The sequence below is a fragment of the Xiphophorus couchianus genome, chromosome 21 (genome assembly GCF_001444195.1).
Source record: "Xiphophorus couchianus chromosome 21, X_couchianus-1.0, whole genome shotgun sequence".
Lineage (NCBI taxonomy): Eukaryota > Metazoa > Chordata > Actinopteri > Cyprinodontiformes > Poeciliidae > Xiphophorus > Xiphophorus couchianus.
In genome coordinates this window covers 20,373,113-20,394,813 of record NC_040248.1, presented here as the reverse complement: position 1 = coordinate 20,394,813, position 21,701 = coordinate 20,373,113, and the positions used below count along the sequence as shown (strand labels likewise).

General features: G+C 44.0%; 1 protein-coding gene across 3 annotated transcripts in view; it reads right to left on the bottom strand.

The window, feature by feature from the left end:
* nrp1a (neuropilin 1a) overlaps window positions 1-21,701 on the bottom strand; it is a 79,540-nt gene that overhangs the window by 36,260 nt on the left and 21,579 nt on the right. For all 3 annotated transcript variants that reach the window (XM_028005018.1, XM_028005017.1, XM_028005019.1), the window contains 4 exons: window positions 17,750-17,931; window positions 8,947-9,174; window positions 4,467-4,622; window positions 1,013-1,179 (listed from right to left, as the gene is read on the bottom strand). In XM_028005018.1, the coding sequence (XP_027860819.1) occupies window positions 1,013-1,179; window positions 4,467-4,622; window positions 8,947-9,174; window positions 17,750-17,931 (733 nt within the window). The remainder of the gene's footprint in view (window positions 1-1,012; window positions 1,180-4,466; window positions 4,623-8,946; window positions 9,175-17,749; window positions 17,932-21,701) is intronic.

Sequence of the window (21,701 nt, the reverse complement as noted above, 5' to 3'; positions counted from 1 at the left end):
CTTGGTGGGTGATGATCACTCTGTGAAGATAAGCCAAGAGACAAAAAATATGACAGAGGCTGAGCCAGTTGGCGTGCGTGCGTGTGTGTGTGTGTGAAGCTTGGCAGGTTGCCTGGATTAAATCTGAGCATCTCCGGAGGCAGTTTCAGTTCCAAAGGATAGGGGGGAATTTATCAGGTAGGACTGGAAGACAGAGGCAGCCGCAGGAAGACAGGCAGATAGGAACAGAGTGGAAACATCGATGTAAAAGACTGACTGTGATGGGACAGACGGATGAATGGAGGGCTTTCTGTTAGGGAAAGTGAAGAATGTGAACATTTGGAGAGAGGGGGAGAGTTTAGGTACAAATGAGAAACAATTATTTGTTGGTTTGGGCCAGCTGTCTGTGACAATGTTCAGTTTTAACCATCCATCCTGAAGCATGGGGCTGCACCTAGGCAGGTAGTCAGTCCATCACAGGAGATGTAAATTTTTCTTGCTAGAAAGTGTTAAACAAAAATAGGTTTGTGCACTAAATTCTGTAACTTAAATTACCACTTTTAGGTTAGGTTAGCTGTCTGACTTATTTGTAAATAGAAAAAATACATACGGTAGGAAGACGGCCTTCTACGAGTGAAAACGTAAGGCAATACAGAGTACACTTGCAACAAGGAGCTGCAAAGACGTACAACCTAAGCGTATTTTAAAATTTATTTTTGAGCATTTTGAATCGATTCATAATTCCAACGACTAGGAAACTGCCATTCTTTGAGAGTCGATTGTTTTCTGAGCTTCTACAGACAACCATGGATTCACACATTCATTACTAGGGACACGTTTGATTGGAAAGTGACCATAACGTATATGTTTCTGAACTCGGGGAGGGTCTCATCATGGCCTAAGCCCGCCTTCAGACAGAGCAATTGGCAAATACTGTTGCTTTTTAAATCTTATTTATCCTTCCATGGTCGCTAACTTTGCTTTATTGGAAGCAATTACTTTTAATACAGGAGAAAAACAGACGGCGTGCTACCTGAATCCACTCCTTGTTTGAGTCCTCTGCGGGCGTCCATGCATTTTCGTAGTAGTTGAGTCGGGAGCGCTCCGGGGACCAGCTGGGGTTGTACTGGGATGAAGCCATGATTTGGTCTGATGTTATCTCCCCCGACTCCATTCCCAACGGATCGCTGCAGTCAAAGTCTGAAAGGCAGAGGGAGGAGTGAGAGGAGATGAAAAGGGAATCAGAAAAAAAAAGATAGAGGAGACAGTGAAAGACTTTCAGCTGAATTCTAAGCAGTCAATATGTAGTCAAAGAATGTGTCTTCTGTGTTGCCCCCTCTTCTCCCCCCTCCTGTCCCTATCCTCCTCCTTGAATCCAAGCAAATCTCCAGGGCGGAGGAGGAAGCCTCCACATGACTGGCCGAAAGACAACAGCACGTCGACGGCAAACCCCTTCTATTCCTCTTCCAGCGCTTTTTAATGGAAGCCGGAGGGAAAGCGTCCGAGACGTAAAAATGTCTTCATGAAACATTCAGCGTGGTTTATGCCCGTAGTAGGCGCTAACAGTGACTTTTGCTTTGGTTGTCCCCCCCTCCCACTGTCTGAATGTGTTATATCTCCCTGCGGGGAGTTTATCTTTTTTTTGTTTTTTTGCAAACCACAATGCTCTCTTGGTCCAAACAGGAATATGTAGAGTCTGCGTGTGAAGGAACGCTTTTGAAAATCATTTGAATTCTTTTTCAGACAAATCCTCTAAATATAAATGCCGTTGCTCATTTTGAGGCCTTCGGATGAAGAGCAGCACCGGAGAGCCATGCGGTGGCAGCCTGAGAGCTAACACAGTTGGTCCCCCCCATCTGCCGCACCGCTAGCGCACCCTTACTCAACGGGGTCACTGTGTGTGTACGGCTTGCGGTCTTAATGCGCAGCTGCATGTGCGCGAGTTCATGCCTGTAAGTATGTCAGGGTACTAATAAACTGTCTCGCACCTCTCCCGCTTTCTCTCTGTGGAAAAAAACAACAACAAACTCCCTCCCACCTCCACATCTCTTTAAGCCAACATTATTAACCAAGATCATCGAAAACACAAAGAGTTGTTTTGTTTTGCCTGAGCTTATATCTGATCATGTGGCTTACCGAGCACGGTCGGGGCTTAATGGCTGGGAAAATACGAGAGAAGGAGCAAAAATAAAAAGGATAAGATAAGACCTCTTTTCATCACCTTATCGCATCTCTTCAGTGGTTTTCAGCTACCCTTCGCCTCGCCACGTAACGGCATAAAAAAGAAAAAAAAAATTTACTGTGCATTATGCATTAGGGGATTATGAAAGATTCAGTTGGTACAAGCTTGGAAAAGCAAGGGCGATGTTTGGGGACTTTCTATCTCCAGAGCGTCTGAGACGATGATGCAAAAGCCAAGCAACTCGCTCTTCAGTCGAGGTATTTACCGATGGCAGGTCAGATGGTCAACCGTTCCCGTCTAATGGTGAACGTAAAAAGTTGCGTTGCACAATTTGACTTTAAGGAAAACCACCAGCAGTGGCAGCTCTGCTGGTGACTTGGAGGCAGCCCTTGTTTCCCTTGTTTTGTCTGTGCTTCAACATCATCTCCCTTTCCCCCCTTTGGGCAAGACAAAATCCCTTTTGGAGATGATTAGTAGACTTGTTGAAAGTCATCCACCTCTGTTGCTATTCAGAGAAGAACTGTGTGCGCGTGTGTGTGTGGGTCCCTGTGTGCGGGGTGGTCTGGCTGCCGGACAGATTTATGAGCCTTACCAGAGCTCGTCTTCCTTAATGAAATGTTTAGATGGAGCGTTTTGCAAAATGGGGTCAGCGGAGGTCGAGCCCCGTGACAGCGATGTGGCATGTAAAAAGCCCTGGGGGTGTGTGTGAAAAGAGTGTGTGCTCGGGCAAGCTGCTGACAGAGACCGTCTAGGCAAACGTGTTCGCCGCAACGAAGAAGCGGGAGGTGTTCGTTTAATAACTCTTCAACTCTGCTCAGCAACTGGCAATTTGTCATAATTGGGCAACATTTGCTTTCTGCCTGGATTATTGGATTTAATCTGCTTCCCTGCAATTCCTTTACACATCCTTGTCTGAGTTTAAGCTCCTCAACTTTCCTTAACCTCTCTGGATGTGTTATGTATGTTCTTCCTACCTCAGAAATGGTTATTGGCTGTTTGAGCCATAGGAATCCAAAAAGTAGTTTAGGGGAGATTGCACAGGTGCTTTGAAAAAACACAAGATCTATAAAGACAATAGTACCTTCTCTATGCTTAACACTTAACTCCAAAAGGTAGCGTTAAGCGACAGTTTAGACAATATTGTGCTATTAAATGAGAAGCCGCAATGATTACAACGTTTCCTGACCCATGCCCATACCTTCAGGGAGAATCATCTGGTATAACGACAAGCTTTTCATTGTATCAAGCAATGTGAAGACACAATAAAGAGTGAGAGAAACGTCCTAGAGTGCATTTGGTAGGACTTACTGTGCATCCTGTTTGCAACCAATACATAAACCCAGTCATAAAAGTAGAACTTATGGAGAACCATTTCACTCTACCCTGTGGAATAATGTGAGTGCGTCTTGGAACCAGAGGAATATTTAAGAAGAATATTTAGGGATAAAAGCTAGAAATGACTGAAACAACTGAGAAAACGTGTTCAAATTCATCGCTGAATTTATGTGGTTGAGTTAATTATTGTGGCCAAACAAAAGTTGTGTTTCAGGTTTTACCATTTTTCTGTAGATGTTTGTACTTTACCAGGAAGTGAAACTGCTTTTTGGATTTTTTTTTAAAAAAGGAAGTCCCACAGGTCTGGTTTAAGAGCTTCCTTCTTAAAGAATTTCATTGAAAATAATTCAAACTAAGCAAGAAACCATAACATACATGGTAAAAAAAGTGGTAAAAAAAGGTCTGAAATAAAAGTAACAAATCATCAGCACAAAATGATGATTGTCCTTATTCATAGTCTTGAATAAGGACTGTTGACCACAGCTATGTTACCTGCTTCAAATAACAGTGGACTAGGCTGTATACCATGAATAGGGATGAAAGGTTTTGATTTTTGATTATTAAAACACATTCAGGCTCTACTTAATGAAGTGCAAATCAAAAAATGACAAATCTTCCCAACACACAAACAGATCAATTTCACAAATTCGAACGTTGTCTTATTAGTCCATATTCTCGTTATTCAATACATTGAGGAGTTGAATATTAAAGCTATTAAAAATTTCAATAGCAGAAGTGAAACACGTGTTTTTGTTTTTCCTTATTTAATGAGCTTAAGAAGCTTCAGAACGAGAAGCGTGGCGCTCGCTCCGTGTTAATGAATCTGAACCGAATGCAATAAAAGCATAGCTATGATTAATGAGACAGAAGATTAACACAATGCTTGTTTTTCTGCTTGTTTTTCATGGCTACTGGAGTTTTTACAGTTCTATCAACGGGATTCTCTTTCCTCCGTCTTGAGCCAGCTCACCCTCTGGGACGGTCCGGTCGAGGACAGTGAAGTTGGCAGAGAAGCCTTCCTTAGCGATGGCGCTGTCGGTGTTGATTGTCAGAGCCAAAATGCCTGTGTAGGAGATGATCCTGCCGGGGGTGTTCTGACCACAGTACCTGCCGATGTAAGGCCCGACTGCAGGAGGAAGGGAGAGAAAACCACAGACATTACAATTGTGCACAAAACTGTCAGTATTCCACTAGTGTCGGAAAATGTGTTTTGTTTTTGTGCAAATGCGGTGTTTTCATTAAATATGAAATAAAAATAAAAATCACACAAGAATTAGCTTGTTCACATGATAAGTCTTTAAAAAAAAAAACCCTGCTGCGCCACGAGCCTCCAAACATTCCTGTTGTCGTGGTTTGTGCGACATCTGGTTGTCGGTCACATGATTCGTACCATGCAAAAAAAGGTAAAAAAACCCCCGATTTCTTTACGGCAACAAAAAAAAAATAAAAAAATCTAATCTTAGAGCAAATAAAAGTTTTTCGAAATTGGAGTGTTTCCATTAAGTGAACTTACTTTCAAAATGTCAATTTGACATTTTGAAAGTATGCTATGCTATGTTCAGCAGAAATGCAGAAAGTAAGTTTGTCTAGGCGAAAGGCCTTTAAAACTCTAATGCTGCGCCATTATCCACATGCCACCTTCTGCCATTGTCTTTTCCCCCAGTGGTAACATCTAGTTGTTGATCATGTGACTTGTGTGATGTGAAGGATGTGTCTCCATTGCAGTTTTGCGAAATGAACCAATTTTGATTCGGCATAAAAGACTAATCTCAGCCTACAACAACAAAACATCACATCAACAGATGAAAGTTTTTTTTTCTGTTGCTGTGTTTCCATTAAGCACTATTTTTTTTAAAACTAAAAGTCAAATTGCGCAGCTTTATGGTCAATAGAAACACAGCTAGTGTTAGACTTAGCTTAACTCAATATTTGTTGGGTTGCCTCAGTCCTGTCACACACACATGGGTTTAACTAGTAACTTCCCCCCTGCGGAGGTGTGAAAACTAGTGTGTCAGTGAGGTATGGCACTGACCCCATAAAGGGGAATGAGAAAAACTTCCTGGCATTCCAGACCCGCTTGCCTGCCGGACACAAAGAGAAAGAAGGGTGACCTGTGGTGTGGGGCCAGGTCACCGTCTCCGTCTATTTGCTCGGCTGTAAATACCAGAGACCCCGGACTCATTTTCTCTGACGACCACGGCCCGGCTGGCTTTGCAAAGGAAGTCAAACAAGGAGAGGCAGAGCGGCGGACAATACGAGAGTATTAAAAAGATAGAGAGCAATAATAAAAGAGAAGTATGTGTTCCGCTGGGGGGGCTTGAGAAGAATGGGGGAAGATCTGGGAGAAACTTTTTAGCGGGAGACAGAGATAACGAGAGAGGAACCCGGGTGGAAAAGAGCAATAGAAACGAGGGAGAGCAAGAGAACACGGTGACCTTGCTCCGGTTCTTTGATGTGTGCCGTGATCCATGCCCATTTATGGATGTGTGTTCCTGTCAGTGCGTGGGGACCTGCAGCTTATCTGCGATTAGTAATGCTGTGATCAGCGGCGAGTGACAGTCCTGCCTCCCCATGGCCTCCTGTCATCCAAAACATGCCACTTCCAGCACAACTCCGACATGAAAGGCAAAGGCCGGACCGCGGGGGTGCGAGGCGTGGGAGGGAGGTGCTTATGGGGCAGTGGCGTGACGGCTCAGATTAATCTTCGTAAACCAGGTGTCCGGTATATATTTGAGAGAATACGGTGTGCATTTAGGCCCAGTAAGACCTGGGCTAAAGGAAAGAAGAAGATGAAGAGGAAGAAGGAAAAAAAAGCCTATCTGCTGGATTATCTGCATGACTCCACAGCGGCATGAAATTTTAAAGAACCTCGCCATAAACTCTGCACCTTGCCTTCTGCAGGGAGGAGGAAGAAAGCCAGAGGTTCTTCTTTTCTTCGCCAGCTCCTGTCCGGTGAGGTGTACTTTGTGAGGTGAAGGGTGTGTGGGTGGGGATAAGGAGGTGTGAATCCCCGGCTGCTTGCCTGGACATCTCCAATCTCGGCACACTCCAGCAGCAAGCATGCCTCCTGTGCTAATGCGCTATCGATCCGGCAAGCACAACAGGAACCGCCTGGCAAAAGGCAACACTCTGTTTTCCCCCCGTGGCTCATTTTTATACACCGCTATCTGTCACGCACAGCAACCTTCAAAGGGTGTTATGGAGAAGAAGAAAAAAAAAAGAAGAAGAAGTTTTGTGACAAGTTTCTGCCGCTGTTGGACAAAAGGAGACCTCGTTTGTTTTATCCTACCACTGTCCTCTGTTAATTTTAATAACTAGAGAGGACCGGAGAAAATGTTTCCTGCTGTCTTCTGTAAAACCTATGTCTCAGAAGGCGATAATAACCAGACATTTTCTCATTTTTTCCCCCCTCTCCTCGACCCTCTGACAGTCTTCTGAATCAGGCGTGAACCTTGGAAATGAGACACGCGAAAGCTCGAGGGGGAGAGCCCGCGAACGAGCCCCGCTCCGAGGAATCAAAAGGTCACCTCTGCAAAGTTAACATCTTCAGAGATGTGAACTTTAACTAAACTCCCCATCCCCCACTACACCCCCCCGGAACAGGCGCCTGTGATTAACACTTCAACCTTATCACCCAGAGAACGCGCGGAGCAGCGAATACTGATGCGCGCCGGGGTAAGCGTAGCTAGATAAAAAAAAAATACAAAAAATAAAAAATTCTTTCAGTTTTCAGCCGCGGACGGGTGAGACAGGCTTTCATCTCGCCTGCGCCAGGAGTTGGGATCGCCGGCAGAAAGAAAAACTTCGAGATGTGATTTTGCTCGCTGAGTTAAAAGACTAATCTCAGGATGTGGAAGCAGGGCTTTGAACCCTCCTCGCCCTCATCTCAGCCCCCACCCCGCTGACTTAGAAGATGAATAGATTTTTGAAAACTGTTTCAGGGCAGCATTTGATCGTGCGTGTTTGTACGCCAGCAAGGTTTGGTTCGAGTCAAGTCCGAAACGGTTTAACTGAATGAATGAATGAATGAATGAATGAATGAATGAATTAGCTGGGGTACTTTTTTCCCCCCTACCTCACTGGTGGGAATAGCAAAGAGGTTAACCGAGGAATTTCCTTTTTGAGTCATTTCCTGTGAAATGGAATTGTCAAACAAAAACAAAACCTCAAGCCGTACAACCTAGATTAGACCTTGAACTCCCAAATGTATTTGCCTGAAAATACATTTGACATGAAAAACAAAAGCGCGGGACGCTCTTTTAGGAGGAAGGAATGTTTGGCATTGAGCTATGACTAAAGTTAAGCTGATGATGACTGAAAGACGTCTGCGGACCACCACGTCAGGGTGAAGCCGTCTTACTGTGCGGAGATGGTCATTTTCTCGAGAGAAGCTGTCATAAATGAAACTGAAACCAGTACTCTACCCTGCTGTATTATCCTGCAGCACAGAAAATCCCTTTCCCTTGGTGTTCACAATGTTTGGTAAAATAAAAATCTCATTTTAGTAATAAAACTGCATTGGAAACCAGTGTCAGCAGACAGCTTGTACTAAGACCATTGGCATGTAAGATGTAGCAGAGACACAAGTAGGGAATAGATGGTAGATGCAAGGCAGTGTTTTGATTTCTGCTACAACAAATGGTTCACAAACTACAGACTTTGGTGCCCCTGATTTGGTGTTTTAATGCTTCTCCCATCCTAAGGCAATTCTCAAAAACCATGGAAAGTGTCTCTATGTCTCTGTTTGTGTCTTCACAAACCAATTGAAAGTTTCAAGAATCTGAAACTTTTCAAATTGCTTACCAGTTGTTGACTCGCTGTCCCTATTTTCAAAAAAAGTTCCCTGAAAGCTGCCACAAACCATTTGGAAGTGGTGGGAGCATCCTCAATGCTTTTTGTTACTATGAGATTACTATGAGAAGTCTTTATTAGCTCATCCCGTCAGCAGAAGAGGGCGAGTCAAAAGCGACTTTCTTCCCAACACCAAGATAAGAGTCTCAAACATTTCTGAGAACCAGAACAATACTGACTTCCCCAGATAAAGTTTTAAAGTCACAGTAAATGAATAGTGCTTAAATGACATATGTTGTGTTTAATATTGCAATATCTTGTGACATGAGATTCTGTCACGCCGTCATTTTTCCAAAACTGATATTAAATTGTAATAAATAAGTAAAGATTGTTCAATGAATAAGTAGAGATTTTTTAATTGAAAATAGCTCAGATACTTGACGTGAATTTATTTTTGCAAATTCATGAAATCAGGCTAAACTTTGATATACCGCCAACCTCTAAATGGCTGAAAAATGTTTCCTAAGCAGTGAGTAGAATATACGTCAACAGACATTAGTGGTAACCATGAGTATATGGTGATTTAGGATGGGTTAATTATAATACTCTGCGAGTATTAACTCAAATATACATTTCAACGTTCTGCCTGTTTTGCTCACCTCCTGGAAAACCGTCCCAGATTTCCAGCCGGTCGTAGCGGCAAAAGACACCGGTAGGGGGCGTTGTGTCGGGTTCCAGCTCGAAGTTCTCGAACTCCAGAATGATTTCCGACATCTTTGGGGCGAAGATCATGAAGGTGCAGTCGAGGTTGTTGGGGTACTTCTCTGGAAACCCCGGAGACTTTATGACGCCGCTGTTGGAGGTGAAGTTCTTGGAGCACTCGGGACCTACAGAAGCAAGAAACAAGACAGTAAATGATGGTTGAGAGAAAAAGGGAAACTCAAACACATCAAAATGGTGAAATTGATTTGTTTGAGCTTCCTCTGCTTCCCATCTAGTCTGTTGAGACTAGAACAGTTTATGACCCTAAGTTGAGGGGCCACCTTCATGGCTCTATTCACAAGGTGCCACATCTGGATCTCTTCACTTTGCCCCTGAGTTACTCTTTGTTTTCCTCCACCGCCTTTTTGGACAAACATCACTCCACATCCCACTGTGTATGCTAAATCAGTGATTCCTGGAACATCTGGACCAACCCTGTAAACATTTGTCAACGGCCTCAATCGCCAGAGTCACAGAACGACGAATAAACAGTTTGAGTCGAGCCGTAATCCCTCCTTGTCTCACACGCGCACGAGCCCTCGTCCAGACATGTCGGCAAAACCCGTGAGAGGCGCTCAAGCCCGAATGACGGAAGGGGGATCATTGGCTGCACATACTTCAACGCACACACTCACACACCCCTACACGGAAGAAAGTCAAAATATTTATGCACAGCTCCCCAGAGAGCTGCCTTTCAGCTGATGAGGAACGTTAACATGCTTCCCATAGTAGCTGCCTCTCATGAGCACAAAACTATGATTTGAAAATGAATGACATGTAAAAAAAAAAAAAAAAAAAAAAAAAAAAAACTTACTCCCAACAGCTGCAACATGATTTTTACAAGCATAAAGGGAAGCAAGGTTAGGATTTGCAGGCTCAAATCCAGGTCCAAGCTTTGCTCAATGCAAATACACATAACATCAGGAGAGAAAAAAACTGAGAAGTACTGTCATTCAGGGCAATTATTTGGGGCCATTAGCGGCAGAAATGTACCCAGGATAACATCATTTTCATGCCAGTCTGGCAGCTGGCGCTATGAGTGCAGATGGGGCCAATAGAAACCAAAATTGCAGGGAGTTATCGCTGGATAGAGCCGCTGTGCTGCAGTCACTGTAGCTCAAATGAATGTGGCAAACTGCTTTTTCCAGCGTCACTCAAGCATCTTGCCTGGCTCCTAATTGAAGACCATCAGGCCCACTTGAGACTGTCCACCAGCAGAGTGAGTGAGGGGCTGGAGAGCCATATTGATTTTCTTTCTTCCCAAGCTGAAAGCCATGGCGAGCAGCATTTTGACTCGAAAAAGAGTTGACATTTAGCACAGCAGCTAAAGTGTGGTCTTCGAGAACAGTGGGTACCATTAATTTCACAGCTTCCCCCTTGTATTTGCTTCAAGAAAATGGAGAGATTTTGCTGAAAGACGATGTTCCCTGGATGTAGTTCTGCACTTACCTTTGCTGCATTTGGGATAATGTCAGACATTTTGTGGTGAGGGAAAAAAAACAATAGATGGAAGCCAATTCTGTTAAAATCGTTGCTGGAGAGTTGGAGTACTCTTCAGAGCTGTCGAATTTCCAATGGATATTGGCGTTAAATCTCACTCACTTGCCTGCACCCTGACAGCTGCCCACAACAGACTGGAGGTTTGGTGATGGTTTACTTACAAAGGGTGGATTCACACTATCCCCGTTTAGTCCGCTTTAATCAAATTCTAGTTTGTTTACCTTGAAAGTCTGGTTATTTTAAGGAGGAGCGAATGTGAACACTGGAACTCTAAAAATAAACCCTAGATCTTGTTTCGGTTGAAGCAAACTCTGGCATTGTTTGAATTAAGTAGATGCAAGTGGAAAAGTACAGGAAGCGGACAACAGCACAAAGCATTCTGGGTAACTATATCTAAAACAAATGCTGGTGTCTACTGCTTGAGGGAGAAATAGCTCATGGTCTTTTACCCAAGAGAAATCCTCTAACTGCTAAAATCTGAAGCTATCCTCCACTTTTGTTTACATTTTGTGAGGGAGGAAGCTGCACTCTTCTTCAGAGGTTTTTATGTCGTTGTCTTCAGTAGCCAGCACCACTACAGGCGAGAAGGTGAACAGGTTTCTCAAAGGGTTTGGGTCGTTTGGCCCAATGCACTGTGAAAGCGAACCGCACCAGCTGAAAATGTAGCAAACGCTGCAATTTTGGTCTCCAATCAAGCCAAGTCTACGGGAGTATCAAGTGTGAAAACACCATTAAAAGCCCAAATCACACAGAACTCCCATACATTACCTTAAATGTGCAATAAGCTGGAACCTATGACTTTTCAGTTTCGTCCTTCTGCCTCTACCCTCTCTACTCGGGTTGTGACTCCCTCAAAGTGACGTGTGAGGCAACCAAACATTTATGCAGACATGTGTTTTCTGAGTCTGTAAAATAAAACTGAAGTACCTGGAGAAAATCCTAACAAGCACGTGGAGTACATGCAAAATTGTCATAAAACGTCCCTCGGCAGGACTTGAACCCATGCCATTCTTGTGGGGACTTAACGGTGGTAACCATCTATTTTTTGTGTGCAGCTCCTCAAAGCAAGTATCCCTAACCAAATAAGAATACCTGCTTATCTTTGTGGTTGTTTGTCCTTTTTGCCTTGTCCCACATCACTTGTCTTGCATTTTTTATTAAGACATTGATCCAGCTCAACTGTGCGGTTTCTCTCTTCTTACTGAATTATCATGACTGAGGTAAAGCCAAGGGCAAACCTCTCTACTGACAGCTTTAGTGTCCCTGGCTGTATACAAAGGAAAACAAAAATGGACTGACCAGAAAGACAGAATACTCCAGTTGCTCCCACTGGGCAGATTATCATCTGGCAGATCTCTTTTATCTACTACTTCCTTGTAAGGGAGGGGCTAACTCCCCAGCTTCTCTTTACTACACCCACAATGCTTTGTGCTACAATCAGTGGTGGGGATATGGAGGGGGCTTTTTCTGATAGTAGTCATGCCTTTCTGTGGTATTGTCCATACACATACACACACAGACACGCACCCCCCACCCCCAACCCACGCACACACACAGCTTGTGTTGACAGGGAGCTTCTGGAGACAAATATATTGAAGGGTCAATTGAATTCTTACTCCCTGCCACCAAACTCAATCTCTGTCTCACCTTGTGTTGTTTTATTGGCTCACTGTTCATTGTTTCTCCTGGCGGACTCCATGCCGTCATGGGGGAAAAGGTTAAAGCAAAAGGCTTTTGTAAATACATCTGCAACAGAAAAGCAATAGTTTTGTCTGCAGTCCAAGCACTTCTTCTAAACAAACAGCCAGAGTTATGGCCCTGACGCTTAAGGAAGGAAAGAGAAGTGACCTTGAGCGTGCATTTTCTAGCGCCCTTCTAAAGTGCTGTTTGCGACACAGCTCAGTGAGTGATTAGACTCTTTTCAATGGGTGAAGTTTGAACTTGGGGACTGGTACATAATGAAGCTTTGATTTTAATCTGGGCGAGTGTTTGAGACTTGGAACGAATCTTCAATAAATTTGCTACTGAGAGAGCGGGATGTCTTCCCTGATGACTTGTTTCTCTTCGACGCTGAAAAGCGGACCAGAGCTAATCATAGGAACAACATTTGGTCAAGAAAGTGGTTCTAAATGTGAAATTTTTTATAGTCTTTCCCTCTGCCTCCTTCCTTCTCAATGGCCCCACGTTGTTCTTTTTCAAGCTAATCTCCGTTTCTGGCCGGGGCTACGGTGTTGATCTTGGACTGCAAAGGAAATCACCACTGTTTATGTACCACGTTGTTCTCTGGCTGATCGTTACCCAGCCCCATTCCTCATGCCTTCCGTATACTCCCCTCACCCCTCCAGTTCATTTTCCCCTTATGTCACACTGACAGACGGCCTGATTGCTGGTGGAAAATTAACTCTTTCGGCACTACATCAACCATTAACCAGGAGCGTGTGGAGATCCAATCACTGAAACAGATGGGGGAAGGCAGGTTTACACTCGCCGACACCCTTCCATACATCCTGAGGCTCAGCTATGCCGACATGGTATTTACCACATAAACTGCCCTCTTGACAGGCCACCCCACCTCAGCAGAGGGAGAGAGGAAACCTGCCTGATAAGATGAGGTAGAGGCTGGGGTGCAGTCTACTTCCTCACTGCTTCAAAGAAGTTTGTTATCTGGGGTAACCGTGCCAGATGATGCCGGGCTTGTGCCACTTACCGAAGCCCCAAAGTGCCCCATACTCATGTATACATGGAAGTGGTCTTTTTGTGAGATGACAACAGGATTTCTGAATGAAAAGTTTTGTTTTGTAGTGGGACATGGTGAACCTACTTCCAACAGAATTAGTCACTAGCTGCATTTCCCTTCACCACAGAATTACGCAATAAGTTTGCTTAATGGAATCGCGCCAATTTAAAAAAAGCTGAGATAGATGAAATCCATCTATTTCTTAAGCAATTCAAATGTATTATAAGAAATACATCTATTTTGCATGCACTTTTTCTGTATCACACGAGTCACGTGATCAACCGACGGATGTTACCAATGACATAGAAAACTACTTCCTGTTGTCTTCTTCGTGGTTTGTAGTTTGTAGTTTTTGTTTTTATTTTTACAGACAATCTGCAGCTGGCTCCTCCAGAGCTCTCACAACTTTGAGAGCATGATTATGCGCAGTTGTGCCATTCGAATGTGTTGAATCATAGCTCTTCCCTAAAAATTGCTGACCACAATTTCCCCATACGTAGCTGCTCCCAAGTACAAGGGTCTTGTTCCTCTAATTTCTGAATAAGACACCGACTTGTCCTAGCTAATAGAGCCACTGCTGCCAGTTTGACTATGTTTTTTTTCTATAGTTTATATAATTTATTTTCTCCTGTGTTAAACCTGTTTTCTTTCCTGAACAAGCCAATTGAAGGCACTAGTGCAGTCAGTTTTTCACGTTTTCTATGCATTATTACTACGTTTTTGAACTCATACTGCTCCTTTGGACCTCATCTTTTTTGCTGCCACTAATGAGTCATGTCTTCCTGTAGGTTTCTTGCTATTGAAAGAGTTATTTCCCCCTGTTGTCATCCAGGTTCCGAGCACGAGGGATTGCCGTGAAGCTATATTTAGCATATAATTTGGATCTGCATTGGTTATTGCAATGACATTTTGTTGTGAAACTGTGCCATGTACATGAACTCAGTGGATTTCTGAATGAGACTAATCTCGAGAAACAAATGGTACACCTTTGTCAGTTTTAGGCAACATGATGTTTTCAAGTTTTCCAAGTTAACCCCATGTTGGAGTAGCACACTGAGGCTGTTTGGCACAACTCGAACTCTATGAAGAACAGTAGTTTGGGAGTTACAAATCTTGATTATGACGTCCTTACTTCATTATTTCTTCAAAAACTAGCAAAAAACAAACAAGCAAAAAAAAAACACAAACAACCAAGGCAACTCCTTTCAGCTCAAAAACTCCTGCATTCCATCTCATTGGCTCCCCTCCTCTCATACTCTTGCCACTCTTTAGCCAGTGAAGCGTCGCTGCCAATTTGCAGGCTATAAAATAAATAGCCCGTGCTAATTAAGATGGTTGGATGGGACCGAGGAGTGGAGAGGGGTAGAGAGAGTGATGTGGAAGCAGCCAAAGGGAGCCACAAAACAACCTGTTCCCTTCCAATTAAACACTTTGCAGGCCACAGCTGATAAAAGCCAGAGTGCTGAGCGCCAAACATTTTCAGGAGTGTGTGCATGGGACGGGGGGAGAGAGTGTATTTAGTTTATGGCTTTGGTGGGGTCAGCGTGCCCATGTAAACATACTTGTATAAGCTGGCACATGATCCCAAAGGAGGTGTGTGTTTACATATGTTTGCTTTGCGGGTTTATTTATCTTCTGTGTGACCTTTTGCTGGAGTTTAACTCTTCGGGACTATAATCACGGCAATAAACAGCCGGCGTTCTCTGTGTTTTCCTTCATTGACATGCACAAGTGCAAGCCTCCCGTTCCTCTATCTGTTATCGGAGCATCTGTGTCTCATCATTAATGTTACATGTGTTAGCCAACACAATGTGGTTTTTTTTGTTGTTGTTTTTTTTTCTCAGCTAATACCCTGTGTTTGTTGATAAGCCGTGCTAATCAGCTAACTTTGTGTCTCTCGTTCTGCTTGGTTCTCTCTGGTTTTCTCTCTCTCTCTGTATCTCTCTGACTCCCACAAACAGAGCTGCTAATTGATCTCAGAGCCCCTTCTTTTTGGCGGGAGAGCCAGCACCGCCGCAGTCGAAACACCGAGCAAATTCAAAGTGCATCGACGGTCTGGATCCACTAAGGAAGCAACGGCACACCCGTGGTCCTCCTCTCCACAGGGGGGCGGAGAGTGCTGGGTGCGAAAGAGCCAGATGAAAAGCTTTCTGCCTGCATCTCCCTCCCTCACCCCCTCACCCCGCCTATCCTCCCCGAACTCCCGACTCCACTTCGGGTTCAATCAGCAAAAAAAGGCACAGCTTGTCTTCAAGCTCCAACTATTTATACTCCGGTCTCTGTTGTAGCATATTTTCCAGCTAGATCTGTTATTTTCTCATCCAAGCTGCTCGAGAGCGTGTTCTGCTTCGTCAAAGGACTCCCGCCCCAACACGGCTCATTTCTAATCAGCCGCCGCTAATACGGGAGACTGGGGAAATACCGAGCTAATCGCGAAAAGAATGTAGCGATTTAGCCGGCCTATCTGAAGGTTGGGGGGACCAGTGGGGGAGTTGGAATGGGGCAGCGCGTGCAGATGAGTTTGCCTATGTCTGGGCGGAGAGCCGCTTTGATCTCCTAAATGGCCCCGCACTCCGCCAGCTGCCCTGCCGCCGCGGCGACGACGAGCAACAAATCCAGCCACTCAAACACATGGATTAATACGAAGGAGGAACCTCGCCGGGCTATTCATCAAGTCTCCGAGGTCACGGGGGGTCTTCCCTCCCATAGACTGCTGCTGAGGTTAATTAATGAAAGTGAAGACTATACCACCTGTCTGCTTACTAGTCACTCTGGAAAGGCTCTCCTCATCCTTCATCCCCTGTCAGTCCAAACAAAGGAAGGCCGCCTATCAGCAGGAAATTCTTCTTCCAATTCTGCTGTGCTCTGATAAGACAGAAGTAACCTCGTAACATTTGAGCCGACAGGCCAAGTTCTGCTTTTTCTAATTTTTTTATTTAATGAAACATTGGGAACGGTGACATTATAAGGACTTCCTGACGTGGCGCCCGCTTTGAAAGGACCGAGTTCTACTCTCTCCCTCAACCTTCTTTCCAGCTTTGCTTCAAACCGCCCCCCTGTTGACTGCCATCTGATGAGAAGAAAAAGAAAAGAAAACACTCTAACAACATTTGTTCAATCACTGCTCAGCAAATTATAGCTTTGCTTATAGTGTAATATTTCACACCAGAAAAGAAAAAAAAAAAAAGCCTGTTACAATTATGAAACATATGGGCCCATGATTCATTTGTTCTGAAAGAAGCATATTGCCCGCCATATTGCATTTGCATAATGTGGCGCTCTGACGCCTTGACTAAAGCACAAACAAAGCATGAAATTAGACAGAGTCTCGTTCCCCCTTCGTTATCAAGATCCTTCCTCCCGTTTCCAGACTGTATCAAATTATAGCAGACGCGGCGACGGACGCATTGGCGGTTTCAAAGGTCTTTCGCTGGCGTCTGCTTGCTTCAGAACACTGGGATCTGGATCTGGTGCTGGACGTCACGCCCAACTTAACTGCTCTCTAACTCAGCTGTAACTCGGACCGCTAGTCCAACTTCTAAACTTGTAAAAGATACCACAGCGCCTTGAAATGAGATTGCAAACTGACAAAAGTGGAAATAAAGTATTTACTGCAGTAGTTTCCATTACATTTATTTTTTTTTATACGTCGGGTCGTTATGTTGGAGTTTAATGCTGTGACTTTGATGGATTATATACCAGGAGATCAACAGTGCAGGTTTGAGCTGCCAATTGTGATGAACCAAAAGGGCCCTGTGCATGTTAACACAGACATCTGGCAAAACAAATACTTTCTGCTGTGCTCACACTTGGACTCAAATAAAGAAAAACAAAAATAGCAGTTTTTGTTTTTTTAACATTTCCAAAATCTCTGTTTATGGTGTTTCCATGTGAACTGGACATCCAAAAACTGTTACAAAACATGATGCAGGGGCCCACTTGATTCATGCGCAAGTCAGAACTGGCATCTCAACAACACTGAAGAGTTGTTGAGATGCTAACAGTCAGTTTTTCCTGACTCTCGTTCCATAAGACTTCAAATGGAAGCTAAAGAAATCAGGAGCTACAATTCATTTGGTAAAATTTCTAGCCTAGCACTCCTTTAGCCATGCTTAAATTCTTGTTTGATTGAATTTTGATGTGGATAATGCCAACAACCTTACCTCTTCCTGGTGCAGGAAATCCACTACAGTGTTTCTGACTAGAACACCCTGTCAATAACATCTAGAACATTAGAGAAGTGGTTTCATCCCCAACACCTCCATGTTGGGGAGCCATTTTCTCCCTTTTTCAAAACAGGAGGTTGCACCAATTCAATGTTTTGAATCAACTCTACTGAAGAGATGTCTAAAACTTGCAAAACTATGATCCTTAAGGGCTGAAATTGGGAACCACTTCATTCAAAAATACAACGCAGATACCTAAAGGAGTTCAGGAAGGTGAAAGCATAGTTTGCAACCTACCCGTCTTAAAGATCTCATATCGGATGGAGAATCCGGCTCCGTGGGTCTCGTAGTCCGACACAAACTTGATAAACAGCTGGTTTCCTGAGGAGACGACCGCTGAGGGGGCGATCTTCCCGCAGTACTTCCCCACCAGCTGACCGTTCTCGTCCACACCATCTCGCACCTCCACGTAGTCATACCTGTCAGGAGCAAAGAGAATAGAGACGCCGTTGGTCGCAGGCCTCAGAAGTGGGGTTAACATGCTACAACATGGTGTTGATCTCCATTAGGACAGCTGTGCTTTTCAGTCCTCCACCAGGCATTCAGGGAGGAAGTTCAGTGCCTAGACGTATACACAGAGGAACAGAAACACCATGCTGCAGAGCATATTGTGTGAGTAATGTAGTGGAAATACAACACTGTGCTAATGAGGCTTCGGGTAAAAGCTAACAGAACAGATGGGGAGGCGATTTACGTTCATTACAATTTAGACACAAACAGTGAGTAGGTTTCCAGCTCCTATCAGCACTGATGTTAGGGTTCAGCAAACTACTTGAAAGGGACAGTTTTTGTAGGTACACAGTGCTATTTAATAGCACAATCAAGTATCTATGTTACTTTCAGGTGTTCAAAAAATGCTATATACATCTAATTTAACCCCTTGAAATTATGTCTCTGTCTCTTTAAGAAACTCTGTCTTCAGGAAGATATGATAACATCTCTCCTCTATTAACTTTTTAACATCATTTCTACCAGTGCTGCACTGAGACGTAGCTCCTACAATGAGCTCAGCGGATGTGCAGTTCCACCAGGTGTTTGCTAATTGCTGCTGGCTAGTCTGAAGGAGCTGAGTGGGGGAGGGCTGCTCTGTGTGGCAGAAGCTGCAGCAGCTTGGAAACTGCAGCGCTGATGTGGAGTTTTGTCCTCAAAGGCGGACTAGGTCCACCAAGTCGTTTTGCACAGATGAATGGTTGCCATAGTAGAGTAAAGGATTTCTCAAACATGCATGAAACAATCAAGGCAACACTCCAGGTGTGTTTTTGATGAGGGAATAACATTGTAACATGATGTAAAGCTCATCATTAAAGGGGCAAAACACAGGTGATTTTGCCCCTTTAAGTACCAAATTCAAGCTAAGTGGTTGTTCACATCCAGTCTAACCACCGGATCACACACACAGCATTCCTAACACATGGAGGATAAGGTATAGGGTTGGAGATTTATTACATTTACATTTTCTGTTTTTAGAAAGAGCAGATGTCACGGGTATTTATAATCCACACACTTCAGCATCTCATTCAAGCGGATTTTCAGACCCCCGTCTATGGAATGGGATTACATTTAATTAAGTCAGAGCGGAGTTTGGTAGTAAGCGAGGCGAGCTTTGCAGGGACACGAGCCACGGCGCAGAAACACGTCCGAGGAATCTGGCGTGCAAAGACCTAAGCTGCTAAAGAAGAAACGTTGAAGGTCTAGCCAACGAGGGTGGTCCGATCGGGCTGTGGAGGTATCGGTGTGCGCGTGCGCTCTTGGGCGCTCGTTAGAAGTCGACAATAAACGCTTTTGATTTGCGGTTTTCACTCCAGTGCCTGCCTATGGCGGCTTGAAGGACAGGTAGAGACGACTTTTCCACGCCGTGTCTTTACTCTGAGTGAAAGCTCTCTGTTTTTCTTTTCTTTTGGTAGGCTTCAGGTTTCCACTCTTTCTAATTGCTCATGATGTGAATTTCTGACACGTTTCCAGCATTGCCAGCTACTCATTGAAGATTTTCCCGGCGCAAACGCTCGTGACCGTCACCTCCGTCATCGTCAGGGAGCAGATGAATAAGCAGCAATTCAAAGACAGTCAAGCAGAGATTAATTTTGATGCATGGGAGAATAACAACAAGCAGCAGGTGTGTGGTCGTGTTCACACCTACACACACACACCCACACCTCCCCACCCCCCTCACACACACACACACATTTCCTTCTGTCTACTCAGAAAATGTTCGCCCCCAAGCAATAGGGGCCAATTTTCATAGTTTTGCCTGATTCCCAAATTACTGTCAAAACATCAGGTCTCCTTAGTGATTCCGAACTGACTTAATGCATTGCCTTTTTTTTTCTTTTCTCCCACCAAAACGTGATTTACACCTTGAATGGCAGCGCTGTCGGGTGAAATCATTTAGTTGCGGTTTGACATGCATCAGCGCGCAGGATTTGACACATTTCTTTTTTCTTCTTTTTTTTTATCCCCCACCTGTGTTAAATTTTGAAAAATAATATTTGCGAAATGGAAGTCTAGCTATGGGGAAGGGATTTAGAGAAAATGGGAACGGGGGTTAGGAATATTAAGGCGAGATGAGAAGCTTAGGCAGCAAGACGAGAGGACAAAAAAAGTGGCGCCGGTCCCGGTGGAACAGAAACCGACGGAACGACTCGGTTCAGCTCGACTCCGAAAACATTCCCGTGTAATTTAAGGTTCACCACATAATAAGCCAACATTTTCTCACCCTCCAGACACAAAATTTAAATGTATTTTATTGGGATTTTATGCCATAGACCAACGCAAGTAAATGTCTCAAAGTGTGGTGTGCGTGTTTTTTAAGATTCAGATCTTTATACTTGTTCCAATGGGACATTAATTGTACAGCAAGTCACAATGAAAACAACAACACAGCAACAATGAATATTTAACAACAGGGCGTGGCAGTAAATGCCACTGCTTCAATCAAGTTCAAAATGTGCAACTTGCCGATCAAAAAAACATTTAAATTGCTGGTTGGACTAAAAATGAATAAATACATCATTCTTAAAATGTGAAATCCCTAACTTTAAGAGACAACAACGCTCTATTTAAACTCAGTGGTTAGAAATACAATAATGTCATTTCACATCACAATCAAGTAACTATGTTCCTTTCAGCTGTTATAAAAATGCTGCATGTAACAAATATGACTTACATTTGACTTCAATATTTAACACCTTGAAATTGGGCCTCTGTCTCTTGAAGAAACTCCTCCTCTTTCTGAAACTCCACCTTCATGAAGTCATCCCAACATGGCTCCTCTAATAACCCTTTAATAATGTTTCTACCAGAGTTGCACAGAGAAGTACTGTAGCTGCTATAAAGAGTTCAGCAGATGTGCAGTTCCACCAGGTGTTTGCTGATTGCTGCTAGCTAGTCTGAAGGAGCTGAGTGGGGGAGTCGCTGCTCTGTGAGGCTTGGAAGCTTGGACGCTTGGAAACTGCAGCTCCAAGGAGGAGCTTCGTCCTCAAAGGACGAACTAGGTCCACTCGGATATGTTGCTCAGTTGCCACCGGAGGTTAAAGGATTTCTGATCCTTCTGATCCTGCTGGTATTCTGATCCAATACCAGCAGTAATGGCTGGTAACGGCTGGTATTGCTGCACTCCATAAAGTGGATGTCATATGGAAATCCCGTCACATATAACTTCAGAAACCATATGACTGGTTTTCCACCTCCCTATTCATTTTGGGGGTTTTTTCTTTTAAATCTGTCTGCGTTTCTTGGGGAATCTCTGCCTTGCTCTGAGTTTTTTTTCTTTCTTTTGCGTCTCCATGTTTCTCCTGTGATTATTTTGTGATTTCAGTCCAGGTCTTTTTCCTCCTAATTCGTCAGGCCGCCAGCTGTGGAAACAGCCCCGCTCGGCTTCCACAGGCACCGCTTTGTTCCACCTCCCCCTTTATCAGCTACGGCTCCTTGAAAGAAAACACTAGTTTTGCATGTTGTTTAAAGTGTGTTTCTCCCCTGTGCTGTGATCAAACATTCAGGAAGTCACTCATTTGGTGGGCTCCTGTTAGAGTGATGTCATACCGTCTACTTTGAATAGAAGTTATTTATGGGGTTTTTTTCCAGCCACAAATGATTGAGCAGAAGTAGTAGGTATGACATTTTTTTCCTGGGTCTCCTGGCTCACAGCAGAGAGTATTAATCTTCCTGTAGCCCTCCTATGGTCTATCAGCAG